Raw genomic sequence first — 18618 nt, forward strand, 5'->3', positions numbered from 1 at the left:
CAAATGCACAGAATGCAAATCGACATTCACGGGATCAGAGCTATGCCGGATAATCAGTAAAGCATGTTAGCGTAGCCTCCACGTCCTGCAGCAGGGCTCCTAAGCGCAGATCTTTTGGGACCCCTGATCATATTTTTCACGGGGCCCCCAGTCTACAATGAATTTATAGCGTGAAAAAACACAAAAAGATAATAATCGTCTCGCACCCCTCCCCCGGGCTGTAGTCCTGTCAGTGCCACCCTTGTAGGGGTCAGGGTTATTAGCGGCGTTTTTTGCAAGTGCGCGAACATTAAAGTATAAGCCAGGGGGTCTTTAATGCATGGCCATCGAAGTTTTTTTGCAGTAGCCTGCCGACGAAAACGCTTGCGTAGTTACAGACTACAGTACGGTGGATCCTGTTTATAACGTTTTTCAAAAAACTCGTGGAAAAACGTTGTAAGCGGGAAACCGCTTCAAATGGAAAATCTTAATGAGTGTTAGTGAATTTGAGATCACACGGAAATAAATCGTACTAAGCAGAGAAAACGTTATAAGTGGGACTCGCTGTAATTTATAGACATGCTGAATAAAAAAAAAACCTCATAGAAGAAAAGTTTTCTACAATTGGTGAAAAAAAGTAATTTCAGAATTACTCAAGGAAACATTTCATAATTAATGAAAGAAAGAATCAATGAATGATAATTGAAAGAATTTGAAAACTATTGAGAGAAATAATTTTGAGATTCTTCTTCCACCAATTATTTCATAAATTTCAAAAGGAATAATGAATGAACGCCAGAACTTTGCCACTGGACTTATCCCGTTGCCGAGATCTCTTCCAGCCCAGCTTCGTGGCAGAGTCTGGAACACTTTATTTAGTGTAAAACAAAACATACAAACTTTTTTACAACATATTTTCCCGGGACAATTGGGTACTGTCGCGATTAACAAATTTTGTGGTGATTACAGACGAGATGGGATTAGGAGTTGGAGAAGTTTCAGGGTTTAGTTAAGATGAATGTACACATATTAGGATGGAGGTATGTTTTAAAAGCAATTGAGCGCCGCCCCCCCCCCCCCCCCATGCCATCTCATCTGTTATCTTACACTTGCCATATTATATACACAGGATACAAAAAGAAAAAGGAATACAGTGATTTCAGAATTGGCGGAAACAATTGTTTTGCAATTCATGAGAGCTCATAATTAATGAAAAATATTTCAAGAATTATTGAAAGGAATATTCTCAGAGTGAAAAAGTTTCATATTTAATAAAAAATTAATTTAAGAATTAATTAAAATGAAAAAATAATTTCAAAATTAATGAAAATGGGGAAAAAAAATTTCAAAATCAATGAAAATGGGGAAAAAATAGTTTCAAAATTAATGGACATATAATTTCAAAATGAATGGACATATAATTTCAAAATGAATGGAAATTCATATTTAAGTGAAGAAATAACTTCACGGAACTGATGAAAATCCACTCCCATTGAAAGCCATCACTGTGAGAATCTAGATACTACAGTATGTTTTGTTCATCCTGAGGCTGTACATGGGAAATTATTTTTCTTGCCCACAATGGCTGAAAGATTGAAGACCCCTTGTATAAACGAACCCCAGTTTGCAATAAATGAACCCCTCCTATAGAATCTTCTCTTCTAAGATCAGATATAAAAAAACAAATTTTTGGTCTCATATTTGTTATAACAGGGTTTGACTGTAAATAACTATATTATAAGCATAAGTTAAAAACTATAAGTGAATTAAAGGTAATGTAAATTAGATTGGGGAAAAGATCTGTAACTATTTATTTATTGAGTATTTTTCAGATGTTCCCAATTTTGGCAATCGTCCTTTAATTTTGCAGGACAGTATAGTAGAAATTTCTGTCCCCCCCCCCCCAATGGGTTTTTTTGGCTGCAGCATACAATAATACATTTTGACGATAAATGTGTATGTTTCAGTGATGTCTTAACGCATAAGGGTCAAACCGATCACTGCCCGAGGGTGGGGGAAGCTCTGGTCCATAGAGAAGTCATGTGCTTATGAGATCTGGCTGTATTGGTTCTTGAGAATAAGTATGTAAACTGGCAGGGGCTGATGATTTAAGCCAGATAGGGCTCCCTCATTATTACTTTACCTGAGGGAACCACTATTCTTTTTGAGATTGTCTTCATGACCCCCACGTCCTGGAGTAGGGTCCCTAGGCTGGGATCTTTGGTGGGCCCCCAGCCAGACTTTTCACAGCCTCTCCCCCATTGTGAATTTACACCATGAAAACAAAAAAATATATTAAGACTTGATCAAATGAGTGACCAAGTGAGTGATGACAATAAATGACCAGTCGAGTGACCCTGTAAGTGACTGTATGGTTGAGTGAACAACCAAGTGACGGTTATTCAAAGTATCGTATGCATTGTTGAAATTTTTTCAGCATACTCGCATAATATTTACACAAGAGGCGAAATGTTGGGTGTAGAATATCTGGGGCTGAATGTCCAACTCACTTAGGGCCGTATTCACAGACATGGTTTAAACCTGTAGTTACAATTTTTGGATAAGAGATCAACATAGATTGGTTAAAACCCTGAATTTAACCAATCCGTGTTGATCTCTTATCAAAAAATTGTGACTATAGTTTAAACCATGTCAGTGAATACCGCCCTTAGTCACTCATATTGTCCTTCACTTAATTACTCGTACGATCATGCTCTTGGTCACTCATGTGGTCATTCGTACATCAGAGCAGGTGAAATGTCCGGCTAAATGTCCAACTCGATCACATGTACCGGTCAGGACATGCAAATGCCACAGGGTAAATGTTCAACCCACTTAATCACTCGTGTGGCCATTCACTTGGTCACTCATATCATCATTCATACCTTCACTCATATGGTCATTCATACTGTCAGCACAGGTGAAATGTCAGGGAGAAATGTCCAATTTACTTGATCACTGATAGGGATCACTTACTTGGTTGCTCATATGGTAAGGGTTGGTGATATTTCCGGGGGCCAAATGTACCAGAGATGGAATATGCTAGGGGTGAAATTATGTTGGGGCGAAATGTCTGGGCGAAGTTTTCGTAAACCAATTGCTCTAGTATGGCTGGGTTGTGTATGTATTTGAATTGTGTGTGTGTCTGTATTTGAATTGTGTGTGTGTCTGTATTTGAATTGTGTGTGTGTCTGTATTTGAATTGTGTGTGTGTCTGTATTTGAATTGTGTGTGTGTCTGTATTTGAATTGTGTGTGTGTCTGTATTTGAATTGTGTGTGTGTCTGTATTTAAATTATATGAAAATGCAGCCACCCATCTTTCAAATCAGAAGTTATAGAAGATGAATTGATTTTTAATGAGTGTAGATTTTTTATCATGGGTCTGCTGCTTCCTGTGTAGAGAGGCTGTGTGAATGGTGTAATTAGAAACTTTTGAATTATGTGGCATTTCCGTAAATTGTCGAAATAGACATAATCTTACTTCTTGTGATATCATGATATCCTAACATTTGTATAAGCCTGTTTAAAATGAATCTGAACTTGGAGTGTTCTTGTGAAACATTCAATCTTGAAGAAATTATTAAAAATAATGTGAATGTCTTTTTTCATTCTCTTGAAGGCAAATAAAGAAAATGCAACCGGAAATCATATTTGGTAAATGTTGCTATGACTTGCCGATGAAGAAAGTTGCCCGGCTTTCGAAAAACGTCCTCGCAGCTCACACCGGACCTGCAGGAGGCCTCACCAAAGTGCACAAGAAACATAAAGCCTTTGATTATCTCGACTTGGATGTTGACTTCATTGACGAGGACTATGAAGGAAGTTCAGAGAATATTAACCGATTGAATATTGAAGAAACACCCAGTAAAGATAAAGAAAAGACTGAAAACAATGATAACAATGCAGTTGAAAAAAAGTTGTCTTCCTTTATTGGTCCCACGAGTGCGATAATAGGTATGTATAGTGACTTTCGAGAGTGAATTGAGCTCACGTAACTGTTGACGTGCTACTGTACACATATTTATATTGCCCAGGATTGGACTCAAATTTATTGCCCAACTGGGCATGTAAAATTTTGGAGATTTATCTAGATGATATTGCAAACCGAAAATTTGTTGCCATTCAAATTTTTCCAACTCTTGCAGCTGCACATGAATGTAGTTCTGATCATAGCCATGTATCAGATGTAGGAAATTTGGTCGTTACCCAAAAAAAAAAGTACATTTCACATTTTTTAAATGAAAAGTTTAAAGTTGAATTTTCAAAATTAAATCAATCACAAATTGTAGCCAATGACATGAAGTTTAATATTTTTCATAAATATTTTTCACTTTTATTTTGTAATAATTTATTTTTCGGGTTTTATGACGGAAAGTCATAGATTTTGTCCACTCTGTTACAAAAACAAATATTGCTGTAAAAAAGAACATTATTTCTGTGGTTTTTACCAGTTAAAATAACGAAACAAACTTATTTCTTACACATACAATGAAAAAAAGCAGTTAAAAAATTTAACTTTTTTCTGTTGTTTTGAGGGGTTTTCAAGATTTTTTGGAAATTGCATGTAGAAAAGTTTCCTTTTTTACATCTAAAAATCAAACTTTTCATCTGACGGACAATGAGTTGGTAATTTATGTTAACATCTTAGTATGAAGTGTTTTTTGCCTGTTTGCTCTGAAAAACTGCTTCCTGTAACAGAACAGGCGCCATTGTAAGAGAGTGGGCATCATTGTAACAGAGAGCACAGAAATGTCTAACTGAGAGAAACCTATCTCAAACTCCACCACTGCTTCTAACAAAGGTTGGATAGGTGCACCAGGGTGCCACGGTGCACAGTTTGAGATACCCTGGGCTACGCAAATGCACTTTTATTTTCTCAAAAATACATTCACAATGTGATAAGTGTCCCAGAGACTCCTCTATAACATTTGAAAAACATCAATGTCATGAGGAAATTCAAAAACACACGGCCCTCCCCCCTCGTAGTTTGAATTTTAGCCATGTACGATTTTTAAAATCTGGTCAAAATGGACACTGGACTTGCTCAGCTATACAGGGTATTCTGTCAGTGCTAATGAAGCTTTTATCTAACCCTGCATTATAGGTGGTATAGCTTTAATTGAAAAAAAAAATTGCTCAAAAGGCGTTCATAAATCTCACCTTTTGAGAGCGAAAATACAGTGTATAACAAATATAATTTTTTATATATTTCCTTTGTCCTCTAACTTCCAATTATAAAGTTGTTGCCCTGTTTCTCCCGAGGCGAAAAAAAAAAAATTCCAAGTTCCCAAATGCAATATTCATCAAGATATTTTATTTCGAAAATCGGAGAAAAGTTGGGAAATTATAGCATAAATGAGGAAAAAGGAATATCGTCTGTGTTAGTTTTTTCTGTTCTTTCATAACGTTTCTCCAATTTTTGAATTTAAATATCTTAGCGAATATTGCTCTTAGCAACATGGAATTTTTTTTTTTTGGCCTCGGAAGAGACAAGATCAACGACTTTATAATTGGAAGTTAGAGGACAAGGGGAATACATAAAAAAATTACATTTTTTATTTTGTTGCACACTGTATTTCCACTCTTAACACTGGTACAGGGTAATTTTTGAACGCCTATTTGAGCATTTTTTTAATTTGAATCATACTTTTTAAAGACAGACAGCTGATGAGATAAAGGCGGCTTTAGCACTTACAGGATACCTTGTATATTACATAGTTATAATGTAATATAACAACTTATATACAATAGTTATAATCCCTTTACTTCAATTTTTTTTGTTGATATTGAATAGTAATTTGATGTTAGTATGTCTCGTATTAATAATCCAGTGTGAATTGGGGGGGGGGGAAAGCTGAAAAGAAAAATAATATAGGAAAATAATGGTTCTATCCCATAAAAATACAGGATTTATTGTGTGTCTTCATTTGGACAGTGACGGGCCATGATTTGGTTAAGAGTAAGAGGTACCTTCCCCCATATTTTGATACACAATTAATAATTTGAAGTTCGTTCATTAAAAAAACCATGAACTTCAATTTTGGCTCTTTTGATGTGATTTTCAACAGTTTATATTGGAATGTTCATTTGTATATTTACAGAAAATAATAATGAAGTAGCAGGGATCAAGAACTGGGAAATGCCAGATTCAAGAGCATATGGACTAGCGACGTCTCTGTATGAGAAGAATCCATTGACTAAAGCTAATGCCGGTAATGCAACCATTGATTGCTGCCTAACATTATCAACTTGATTTTCTTTATTGTCTCACAGCAGTGATTCCCCACCTATGCTATATGCATACAATGAGAGATGTGTGACGGGTAATTCAGCGATGCAAGAAAAATAATTAGCAGTGGCTGGGAAAATCTAGTGAAGAAATAAAGTGCATAAGTTTTGGCACAATACGTAGAAGGTGGTATGCAAGCCTTCTATGGCTTCTGGTGGTACACACTCACACCTTCTACGCAGTTATGTGAGTACAGATGTCTACATATTTCCAGCAGCAAAGGCCTCCAACACATTTCTGATGGTATGGAAGCATCATACTAATTTAAAAGAGTGCACACCAGAACCACTTAAACACAAAGGCCAGCCCAGTGGCCAGCAAGTGAAAGGGAGAAGTAGATTATCATATCAGTGAGATGAAAATGAAACAAATTATACATTGTATTTATTTGAGCTAAATTTAGGTGACCCCAGGACTGTAGGAAGGTCTCTGCAGTGTCTGTTTGCCCAAGTGACCTTATGATACTGTTACAACTGTCCCGGTGCACGTGCCTCCTGTACAATAGATTACCCTATACATTTATCTAGGAGAACAAACACGTGTGCATTTCTAGAAGCATGAATACTTGTGCATATACAGCAGTGTAAAATCCTCTTCAAAATATGGAAGACAGATGGTTGCACCAACCAAGCATGATACAAGCAGAATTCTGACAACATAAGTGCATTAGGGCCAGACATACACTTATAACACACATACCGCCATGTACCAATTTATCAGAGATTCTGCAAAGGAGTGTGTATGAGGTGCATGTATGGTCAAGTAGTAGTATAAAAGCCTCCTACACATATCTAAGGGGTACACCTATTTCCTGCACATTTCTAGCTATATGCAAAACATCTAACTAATTTCAATGAGTGTTCAAGTCTTCTGCATGTTTCTGGAGCTACTCGAGCCTCCTATGTTTTTCCAGGTGTTACTTCAAGCATCGAAGGTTAGAAGCCGCTGTCTGATGGGATTGATACTTCCAAAACTTTGATGCTGTATATTTGAATGATCCACAGTGAAATGTCTATGTAACGATACTTGACATACCATAGAAAGGTATTGTTATAAAAAGTATCGTTATATAGGCTATTCACTGTATGTATTTATTTTTTAGTATGGTTAAAACTGAATGGTTTTAATATTAAAACTGAAGCATTTATTATGCTGCTTAAATTCGAGACACTAAATTTAGAAACGTGGACATTAAAGCGCTTGGGAATCTGACTACTTTTTATTGATGCATATGATGACCATTTATTTTTAATGAAAATCTTTTTCTTTTGAAAAAGGTTGGTGTTTGATACTTCCATGGCTCTGATGCATCATCATCTTTTAATTGATTGTAATGGAAACTCGCATATGCAGTATCTCATTATAACGGACAGCTAAAAATATAGTAAAAAATTTTAAAACTTTTATTTGACAAGTTTAAAACTCATTTTAATTATCTAAAAAAGTAACTAAAAAATATCAACTTGTTTAAAGAGCATTTCCAAGCAAGCAATTAAACATCAATCATTTTATTGTTTTGCATTAATATCGGTGTGCTGTGTGATTCGTATCGCTTGCAACTAGAAAAATTAAGATTAATATGGTATATGAGTACACATTTTTTTCACTTCAACCTTATGTTATGTTGAAGGCTGTTTTTTTATACGAGATACATAATAAACACTGTTTTACAGCTAACTACTGAACTTTCATTGATGTCCACCCCACCCCCCATAATTTTTGTTATAAACCAGACTTTCATTATAATGGACAACCTTCAGCTCCTATTAGTCTTCTATAACGAGGTTCTACTGTGTATATATTTTTCCTATATAGATATTTGTTTTCTTCTGTTCAGGTGAGCCTATTGCAGATGCATTTGCAGTTTGCATGAGAGAGAACAGTGCTATTCTTGCCCTTGCAGATGGTGTGAACTGGGGCGAAAAGTCTTGTCTAGCTGCTAGGTGTGCTGTCCATGGATGCATTGATTACTTGAATAATGCATTGTACAGGGAAGGTGGCCGGATAGAAACTACAATGGTTAGAAAATTTTATTTTTCCCCCTTTTTAAATGACTTTTTCTCTGTTATGGTGCTTTAAAAAAATGTGTGGTTTTTAAATCATCTCTGAAGTAAATTTGTCTTCAATTATTAAATGTTGAATAACAAAATTATAACACCGGTTTTGTTATTTACGAACAGGACCTGTTTGTTTGCCTTCTCCGTTCATTTAATGCGGCTCACACGCTGATCCTTCAAGAAGAAGGATACCTCACTACCCTCTGTGCAGCGATTATATGTCAGCTGCGGAATTCAGACAAGTTCATAGTATGCACGTGCAATGTTGGGGACAGCTTGGCTTATGTGTATAGCCCAAAGCATGGCGTGCGAGAAGTCACTCAAGGTAAATCTGGAAATATTTTTTAATCAATTGTTTACTTATTTAATTGACTTTTTCTGTGTTTTTAGGGCTTTCTATAACACTCTGGAGCAGAGGTGCACAACCTTTTCAGTCCACAGATCAGAAATGCGAAAAGGCTAACACTTGTAGGCCAGAAACTGGTATATCTATCGTAGGAATTTTCTAAGAATACCTTTCGCAGGCTAGAGATGGTGCACCTCTGCTCTAGAGGTCCAACTTTGCAAGGTCCAACTTTGACTTGAAGGGACCTTTGAAAAAAGCTGGCTTTAAGGGCCCCAGGGTTACCAGATGTCCTCTTTTTGGATATCATTTCAAGCATCCTCTTACATTTTGAAAAATTCACCCTTTCGTCGTCATGTTCAGGTTTCTGGAATTATTATTTTCTGGTAATAAAATTAAAAACACAAGTTCTAATGTATGTGACAAATTATTAAGGGAAAACTAGTTTCTTCCGGCCGGTTTTTTCCCGCTTCGGAAGAAATTGCCCAACCCTGCTATGAAGAGTGCATGTGCAACCCTGCTATGAAGAGTGCCTCTTCTCTTGGTTTCTAGTTCTGGTAACCCTATGGGGGCCCTCCACAACTAGGGTTGAAGACATAGGCAAACATATGCGACAACCCAGCATAACTACCCAGGATTCTGATCTGGCGAAATCGGTGCAATTGATACACAATAAGAGAGAGACAAATGATTTCAAGAGAATTTCTAGATTTTAACATAAGTGAATGTATTAATACTTTTAACAATTAACTAGGTACAATTAATGAAACTATCACAAAATTATTTCTCTAATTCATACCAATCGCCATGCTAGTCCATTGACTCATCTATATAGTCCAACAACTGAAGTTTGACAATCTTGAACCACTCGACCAGTGATCGAGAACTGCAGGCTCAGCAGCTAGAGCTGAGGTGACGACCAGGCGGTCGGAAGAGACGATCAATGCCAAGCCAAATGACAGACCAGCGATGACAGGAACCGAACCGATGGCAATGACAACGGATGACAAGAGAGGAAGCATGATAAGGTCCGGAACCAGCTGGCAATGTGCCAAGCACCAGTGAGACGAGCTATTTCATACTATGGACAGTTCACCAAAAGGCGACCACCTTCACCTTAAGTGATGTATACTGAGTTGAATGCGAGAGAATGCGAAGTGACTCCGGGTATTTATACCTTAAAGGAAGTGTGGAACGATCCAACTCCTGGGACCGACCATCTCAGAAAAATACACATCAGAGCACAACCAATAAGAAAATACAACATCCAATTTGCATAAAGAAATGACAATATATTTTTATAGGAATTTTCACAAAATAAAAATGGCAACAACAATTTAAAATGGCGATGTGATCAGGATCGCACATTTTTCCGAACTATGAGCAATGAAAATATCACAGACTAATTTAATCAACCATGTACGGTTATAAAAGGTAAGAAAACAACAAATTCTATTAAAAATTATCATATTCTATAATAAAAGGTTCCCAACTATTGTTACACATACACTACCTTCAATAAGTTAAGTATGAGATGGCTTATATAGCATAACCTTTTTAATCTTGCCCCTCTGAAATGGATGGTTAGTGGTACACAAACACATAGTATTTGGGCATACAGCTCCTTCATGTGGAGTCTTCGGTGCACAGCACTGGTAGATATCGTCCAAAGCCAGGGCCACACTTTTGTCAAGGATGGCCCAATACATTCCAAGGTTGGTTGGTCGTGGGCAAATAGTATGTCTGCTCATTGGCAATGATTGTCAAATGTTGGAGGCTGATAGTATCAGAAGGCCGGTGAAACAGAATGGCCAGTACCTTCCAGCCTCCAACCTAAATCAAAGTATCTGTCTTCCTTTCTGATCTTCCAATCCGTCCGGCCACACATTAGTCAAAGAACGTTAGCAGTCACAACGCAGAGAGCGCTCTGGATGCAAATATTCACCAAGGAACATTGGTTCAAGCTAGCCAGTGTGTAGCTAGCCTATGCCTCTGCTGCTTCTTTGTGTCAAGGGAAGGGAAAATATTGGAAGCAAAAATATTTGCGAATGACAATTGGTCCAAGCGTAACACGAGTATGACCCTGGCTTCACCAAGTGATGCTGCAACCATGGATGTAAAAATTGTGAAGGTACCTTTTTGATTTTGCTTGGCTACTATAGCAATATATCTGTATTATGGAAACAATTCCAAATAAGTCAAAGAGTTGACAGGAGACCTGTGCCTAGTCGAACAAGGGTACTGTTACCCTTGGTCGAGTAATTCAAATGAGTCTTGTAATTCAAACAATATACACTGGCATTTCAAAAGTCAAGCATGTGACAGCTTATATAACATAACGATACCTTTAATTTTCCCCTCTGGATTAAATGGCTGGTGGAACACAAATATGTGGTACTCTGGGGTAAAGCTTCTTCATGTGGAGCATTTAGTACACTGTACTACTACTTTTTTGCACACCAACTCTGGTCATATATCATCATTTGGCAATTTCCAACTAGTGGAGTTGGATTGGAAATGAAGGTGCCATCTATCGGTGGTCGTCCCAGGCTCGGTAGGTAAAGAACTTGCTTCTGGTGTTCTTTGGCTGGATTCGAACCCAGGACTTTGATGGCAGCCTTCATAGTGGAAGATGAGCATCTTACCACTGTGCCACTCGGGCACTGGCGAACTGTACTGCCAGATATTGACTTACCAAGTGGCATACCTGGCCCAATAGTCATTTGCATATATTTGCTTCTTATATTGTTTGAACTGGAGGTCCTCAAATCCTGGGGTATATATCTCACTTATCCGTGCAGAAATTTTGGCCCAGTTGTTCTGAATGTAATTTTGCATGTCTTATTATCATAGATAGCGATTGTTTGTACTTTATAATAATTTATTATTACATATTTTACATGTATTTTCATGCACTTACATTCCAGGTTCCCATGATATACATTCGATGAGAGACATGAGAGATGCCCTGGGGGCATTGGGTCCTGTAGATGGACTAAATCCTGAACTAAACAATCTTACAGTTGCCATGACGATAGCTGAACAAGGCGATTATGTGTTCATGACAAGCGATGGCATATCCGATAACTTTGACCCAGTTGTTGGTAAATTCGCTTTGCCGAAGCGAGCTGAAAAGCCTCAGCGAAAGTCTTGGTCTGAAGGGAAGCAGGAAGGTGTCAAGAACCATGGATGTGGTGGTAGCAGTGGAAACAGTGTTACTAATGGAACAGCTACTAGCAGTGTCAAAAGACAGAATAGCAATAGTCAAGATGCGCCTGTCAAAAGACAGAACAGTAAATTGGATGCCTCTATCAAGAGACAAGGTAGCCACTGTGGCGAAGTTCTTCGTCGGCAGAACAGCATGATATCAGATGGCTCTTACCTGCCCATTGTCGAAGCACATCAGAGGCATCAATTGACTTTGCTGCGCATGGAAGACCTGTTGAACAACGGCCTCAACAAGAATGACAAATCTTGTGACTCTGCTCAGAAACTGTGTGAACTTTTGATAGATTTCGCAAATAAACTGACAATTGCAAAACGTAAGATCTTGGAAGATCCAGACCTGTATCCAGAGGGTGAGGTTGATACTCAAGTAGAGCAGCGCTCTCGAAGGAAAAAGATGGGGGATAAGCTGTCTGGTGTTCCCGGTAAGCTCGATCATGCTTCTGTCGTTGCTTACAGAGTCGGAAATTACAGGCCAAGATCTCCAGTACGTAGAAATAGAGATCCCAGCAAAATTCATGTCAAGACCAGTTCAAGTACACCAAATCGTCAGAAATCTCCTGGGCACCACCACCACCATCATCACCATCACCACCACCATTCGTCCAGCAGCAAAAACAGTGGCAACCAAGGCTCTGGTACTTCTGCCGGTACAACCAAACGAGAGGCCCATAATGTTGAATCCAGCATATAATGCCTGCAGGCCATTGTTTTAATGTGTTACTGTATGTTCTACTTGTACACAGTTTTTTTTATAACACTGCCTTTAACTTGGGGTTTTTTTCCTTCGTCCTAATGATTGGGGCAGTTTTTTAGAGTCAACTTTTTTCTCTTTGTTTCAGCTCTTCCAAGTCCATTAACGATATTCACGTTGAAAAATACACGTTTTCACAATGTTAAATGCGTATGAATACTAAAATTCACTTAATTTTTTCTTGGAAATTTATTGACATATCTACAGAATGTCGCTATTGACCAGAGTAATCTTCAATCGAATTATGCTCTTTTAAATTCTATTTTGCCTTGGTATAGATATAACTTAGAGAAAAATGTATTTCTCAACTACCAGTCCGGAATAGCTAAACAGTAGATTCACTTTTCTACAGTAAAAATCATTGTGTTAACTTACAGTTCTTCATGGTACTTTTCTTAACTAGAGACTATTTGAATATTTGAATATTTTAGTCAGTAATTATATACCAATTGCCATTTCTACTGCAATTACAGCATAATGGTAGTTCTGGAACACTCGAGAAGACGTGGAATAATTGGTGTCTTTGACCTGTAAGCGAATTCAGTGACAGAAACTGCCAGAGTCGGGTGCAGATCAGGGGGGGGGGTGCAATAGCCCATCACACATATGGGAGGATTGAATAAACATACACATTAAGTCTCCCCTCTCGACTCATTACTTTGGGTTCATGCCAGATCAGTCTGCAATTTTTGCTGCTTGTATGTGCACGTATACCGCCCCCAAAAAAGCATTTGCATGTGCAGTCAAATCGTTTTTATCTCGAAGATCTCTATTCCTTTCATTTCGGACACATTGTGCTACATTCCATAGTTATCCCAAAAGATTATTTCTCTCTTTACTCTTTGTTATCTCATGTTGTTGCAAGTTCCTCATATGGCCAAAATGCAAGGCATTTACATATTGATTTTAAATTCAAAATAGTAAGTTAACTTACCTCAGTGGTTATAAGGCAAACTCTCTGGAAGGAGAATAATTTTATTGCAATTACCTTCGCCCGAGCAACTGCTAGGATCACTGAAGATCGAATTTCAGCGGTGAACCTTGAAAATTATTTTAAGGATTACAAAACTGTTTTCATGGGTTATGGTTTGACCAATTGAGGCAGTGCCCATAGAAAGTTTTTCTGCAGTAGTGTAGAGTCTCTGGGTTAGAATGTATTATCAGATGATATGGATTTGCTTTTTTAACGGAAGTCTTGGAATGCTGTGGATAAAAATTAATGGTTAGTATTATCACTTTTTACAGTGTCTGCCACTAATGATTGCCTGTCACTTATTAACCAGTCAAGTGGTTACGACGGCGTACGCCGTCGCTGCCATACGTAATGGTGTTGCCTACGACGGCATTTGCCGACACACAGACTTTTCGGTCTTTTTCACATAGAAATGACGAAATAATTTGTCGTACATGAGCTGCTATCTCTGTACAGCCATCCTTCTACTTTATTATCTCATCACTAGATGGAGTTGACAATTATATTTCAAGGTCTGAGATTATTATTACTATTATCTTTGTCATGCTTTGCAAAGCTGCATCCCCATCGTTTTTGTTTCAATTTCCAACTCCCTTGCGAAGATGCATCTGTTTTATTACTCGTATGTCTTTTAACAAAGGTTCAACTACTATGGTTCCACATAAATCCATCAACAGCATTTCTTTTAGTCACAGGACATTATGACCACCCCTCCCCACTTTTGGGGTGTCATATTATGTCTCGACACATTCAAGCTATAAAAAAACATGCTATAAAAAAAAATATTTTAATATTTCAAACTTCCAAGAAAAGGGAAAAAGCGTGCACATCTTCAAAAAAAAGTGGGCACTGCGGGTAACGCTCGGAGAAATTAATTGGACAGTTGACTGGTTAAAATCACTTTTATCTTGGTGATTTTGAATTTATTGTGACTGATTTCTATTATTGATGAATCAAATTCTGAAATTTCCAAAAAATATATTTCCGAAGGAAAATTCTAAATTAATGAATTTGTAATTGTGTTAACAAGTAATTAATTGAATTTTCAAAATTGGGTTTTGCCACAAATGTCTGCATTTCAAAAATACTTTAATTGTCCTCAAGGGTGATAGACTGAAATCGTTCTTGGTTCAAAAGTAGAAAACCCCTTTCCCTAGTTCCCAGTTTTTTGTCACTTCTCAAATTCCTTGTGTGCTCATGGTCAATTTCTTAGCGATTGTATTTTCAAAAACAAAATTAATGCGGTACCACATCACCATCAACACTGCAAGCCTTCAAAATTATGTACGTTCATAAAATTGTGAAAACCACGGTGAATAGGATAGAACAAGAAATATGATAAATGAACCGCAAAATTTTTAATTTTTACATAATTTTTAGTTTTTTCATGTAATTTTTTTTTAATTTTCAATTTGAAAAAAAAAAATGCAAAGTCCAAAAATAAGACCAAATAGTTCAAAAGTTAAATTTTTTCTTTGTTTATAACATTTATTAAATTTTTTTTGATTTTTAAAAGAGGTGGTGTTGATTTTATAAAACAAATTTTATTATGTGATCGGTACTGATTTGATTTTGTTTATGGAATTTAATTTTTATAAAGCAGCTGATTTTATTAGCAACACAAGTACTGTGTTAATATCCCGCTCTATAGGCCTAATATATTTTCCCATTGTTAACTTATGTGCATAGTTAATAGGTGATATTGCACCAGGTCTGTTTAGGTGCTCCTCTTTTAATAGTTATCCTACTTGTGTTATCTCATATTGACCTTAAATATTTTCCAATAGTTATTATAAAATTTGACCCCAGTTTTTTTTTAAATTTTGTTTCTCTTCGTTATGAGATTCGAGATATTAAAGTTTGACTGTATATCGTATGCCTTCCCAGAGAGAGGTTCATTTCATAGGAGTACGTTATTGCTGTTTTCTCATTTTAAATACCAAATAGTGTTCAGTTGATGCAGTGTTAGATATGCTTCAGTGAATTTTGAAATTAGATATTTCTAGAAATTATTTTACGAAAAATTAATGTTCCAAGTGTGTATCTAGAAAACGTGCATAAAACATGACAACTGCTAATAGTTTATTCAAGGAATATTGCTACAAAAAATTACTTCACAGAGATGGAAAATATATTTGACTGGGAAGCAAATTGCAATAGATCTCTGGTGTCCTCATTGCTGAAATAAGAGGGTTTTAAGGAGGTGGGAGATGTGTGCCTCTCAACATATTGCCAAGATACAAAAAATGAAGTTAGGCAAGATATGTTGTAAGTGTGTGGAAGAGACGGTTAAGGGTTGAAAGTCCATTACACAATAAACTCTAACAGTATTACACAGACGCAAATTTTCAGAATAGAGAAATCAAATTAATTGGTTTCTTCTCTAGAATTTAAACTATTATAATTTATGCATTTACTGGTATGCCACCTCAACGCCAGATGTTGTTTAATAATTTGTCGATGAGAGCCAAAAGCTTGTTGAAATTTTTGTTCCGAGCCTCAGTAAGAGTTTATGTATCTGTGATAATTCAAAGGAGTATAACATTCCGAATCAGTATGGGGCACAATGTTTTCTCTCTGCAATAGAATTGGAAGGTTTAGATGTGTTCTATTACCGTACACCCAACATAGCTGTCATTTCATATTTCATGGAGTTTGACTACCATGTAAAAACTGGTATCTGCCATTTGATTACCTAGGGGCCATTTTGTTAAACATTGAGGAAACTAATGTCCCCCCCCCCCCCCCACCAGTTATGCCATAGCATCCACTATATATTTTGCTCTTTTCATATCCCTGTGAGAAACCCTTAGCAACCTCTTTTGCGAACTATCATTTAAAGAAACTTAAGCAGCTGATGAGATACTTCAATGCCACTCATCATATGCATAATTAATTTGCAATTCTAATAAAAGATGACCCTGCCACCAATACATGCCATCCAGCAATTTTGCATTGATTCAAATTTTTATCGCGTGAGATTTGTAGCGATGAACAACATTGTCCATAACAGTGCCAACTACAGTGAGAGACACAATCATGTAAAATATAATATATGAAGAATTTTTAACTCTTGGGCATTGCTCCACTGCGAGACGATTTTGTTTAAGTTATCATTATAAAATTTCGAGAATTTGTTTCCTTATATTTCCACTCTCGATAACGATCATATATTGATCTTTTGATATTATACAGCCTCTACAACGTATTGCCAAACAATCTAAAAGACCATTCGTGGATTCCCGTCCAACCCATGGTGCTTTGACTCCACACCCTCTTGTCCATCTCTCTTTTACAATTGCTTATTGGAACAATATAAAGATTGTGATTTTTTTTGAAAAATGCATCTTCTCTCTCTTGTACAAAACATTTTATTGTCATGCAGTGGCTATAAGTAATCTGTGAGAGTATACTGACTGTATATGTGTGTGTGTCTGTGTGCTGTAGTAATGTGCTTTGTGAAGCCAGTAATAGATTTTTCTGAGATTTTATATTCTACAACATTTTTGAAAGTGTGGTGCGGGCAAATGTCTTTGTCATGTGTAATACAGAGCAGAGCAACAAAAAATACTTTTGAGTACAATTGTATTTTCTGTTTTTTTAAAGCAAAGTTTTTGTTTTGATTCCTGTAAATACAAAATCAATCTAATTATCTATAGATCGATTCCCCTTTGTACTTTAAACAAAGTTGTTTTTTCCCTCCGTCGTTATCGGTTTCTAAACATATTTAGTTCAGTGTTCTTCAACCTTCTTGCAGCTGCAGACTGGTGAAAGCAGATGAAAAATTTTGTAGACCAGCAGAAATAGGAGAAATAATGCGCAGACCAGCAAAAAATAATTAGGAAAATAAATAAGAAATAATTTTTAGATGAGCAAAAACTAAATAAAGGGAAGAAATATAGTTTGCAGACCAAATACCATAAAAAGAAGAAATAATTTGCTGACCAGCATAGAATAAATAATAGATAACGTGCAGACAGGCAAAAAAAATAAAAAAAAAATAAATAAATAGGAAAAGTAATGAATAAATAGAAAAAATTAATTTGTGGACACCAGCAAAAACTAAATAAGGGGAAAAAATAGTTTGCACACCAACTATAATAAATCTAAAATTATATAGCGGCTATATGAATAGGTCGAAATTATCTGTGGACCAGCAGGAAATTCCCTTGCAGAATGAAGAACACTGATTTAGTCTTCCCATATCCTTTCTAAATAATGTTCTTAATACCGTGAAAAATTTATAATTTTTTAGTTGAAACCCTCTAGCCAAGTACAATTAGCTTCTGCATCTTCAATTTGAGTATATCAGTATCACCCACTTTGGGTAACCGTCTTGAAATCTGTGATTTATCATTTGGTGCTGATCATTCGAAGTTAAATTAATAAAAGTGTCTTCCAGTTGAAAGGAAAAAAAAACGAACAAAAAATAATTATTAAATTTTTCCAAACTATTTCGCGAAATAGTTCATGGCAGTCTAATTCAATTCGAATCTATGCCCAAGCCAAAAAACAATGTATGTATAGAGATGGTAGCATTTACAACTATGACTCATCAGTCTTGTAGATCCTTGGTAAAAAGAATATTTAGGTTCTCCAGTACATATTCATCCAATATTGTCACTTGAAGATTAAAAATCTCATTACGCGTGTCGCTTTATTATATTGACTATTTACTTGAAACACATTTCATGTATAATGAGCTATTCATGAGCAAAGTTAATGGCACAAATTTTGTGTAATTAATTAATGATAAATATATGGACCTTACACAGATGTAATTCGGATATTAAATGTATGTATGACTTTGTACAATGCAAACCAATGCAGTATTGTCTTTCATGCATTTCAATTTCTTCTCTCTCGAGATTATTTTTGTGATGACTTTGTTTTATACATATTGTGTATATCATTTTCTTTTATGATTTTTTTTTCTTTCTTGTTTTGTACATAAGTTGTATCACAACCTTGTACTTGTCCAGCTTTATATATATAAT

At 36.3% G+C, this 18618-nt stretch overlaps 1 protein-coding gene across 1 annotated transcript in view; it reads left to right on the top strand.

Moving 5' to 3' along the window:
- The window catches only part of LOC149063800 (PP2C-like domain-containing protein CG9801), a 36534-nt gene extending 18904 nt beyond the window's left edge, over nucleotides 1-17630 (top strand). Inside the window, exons 2-6 of the mRNA XM_089255658.1 lie at nucleotides 3600-3934; nucleotides 6082-6192; nucleotides 8107-8288; nucleotides 8450-8651; nucleotides 11597-17630. Coding sequence (XP_089111784.1) covers nucleotides 3600-3934; nucleotides 6082-6192; nucleotides 8107-8288; nucleotides 8450-8651; nucleotides 11597-12588 — 1822 coding nt within the window. The 3' untranslated portion in view covers nucleotides 12589-17630. The remainder of the gene's footprint in view (nucleotides 1-3599; nucleotides 3935-6081; nucleotides 6193-8106; nucleotides 8289-8449; nucleotides 8652-11596) is intronic.
- Nucleotides 17631-18618: the final 988 nt, after the last annotated feature.

The sequence above is a fragment of the Pholcus phalangioides genome, unplaced genomic scaffold, assembly GCF_987345545.1.
Source record: "Pholcus phalangioides strain wild (caught in Gottingen) unplaced genomic scaffold, Ppha-v1.0 ptg000043l_1, whole genome shotgun sequence".
Taxonomy (NCBI): Eukaryota; Metazoa; Arthropoda; class Arachnida; order Araneae; family Pholcidae; genus Pholcus; species Pholcus phalangioides.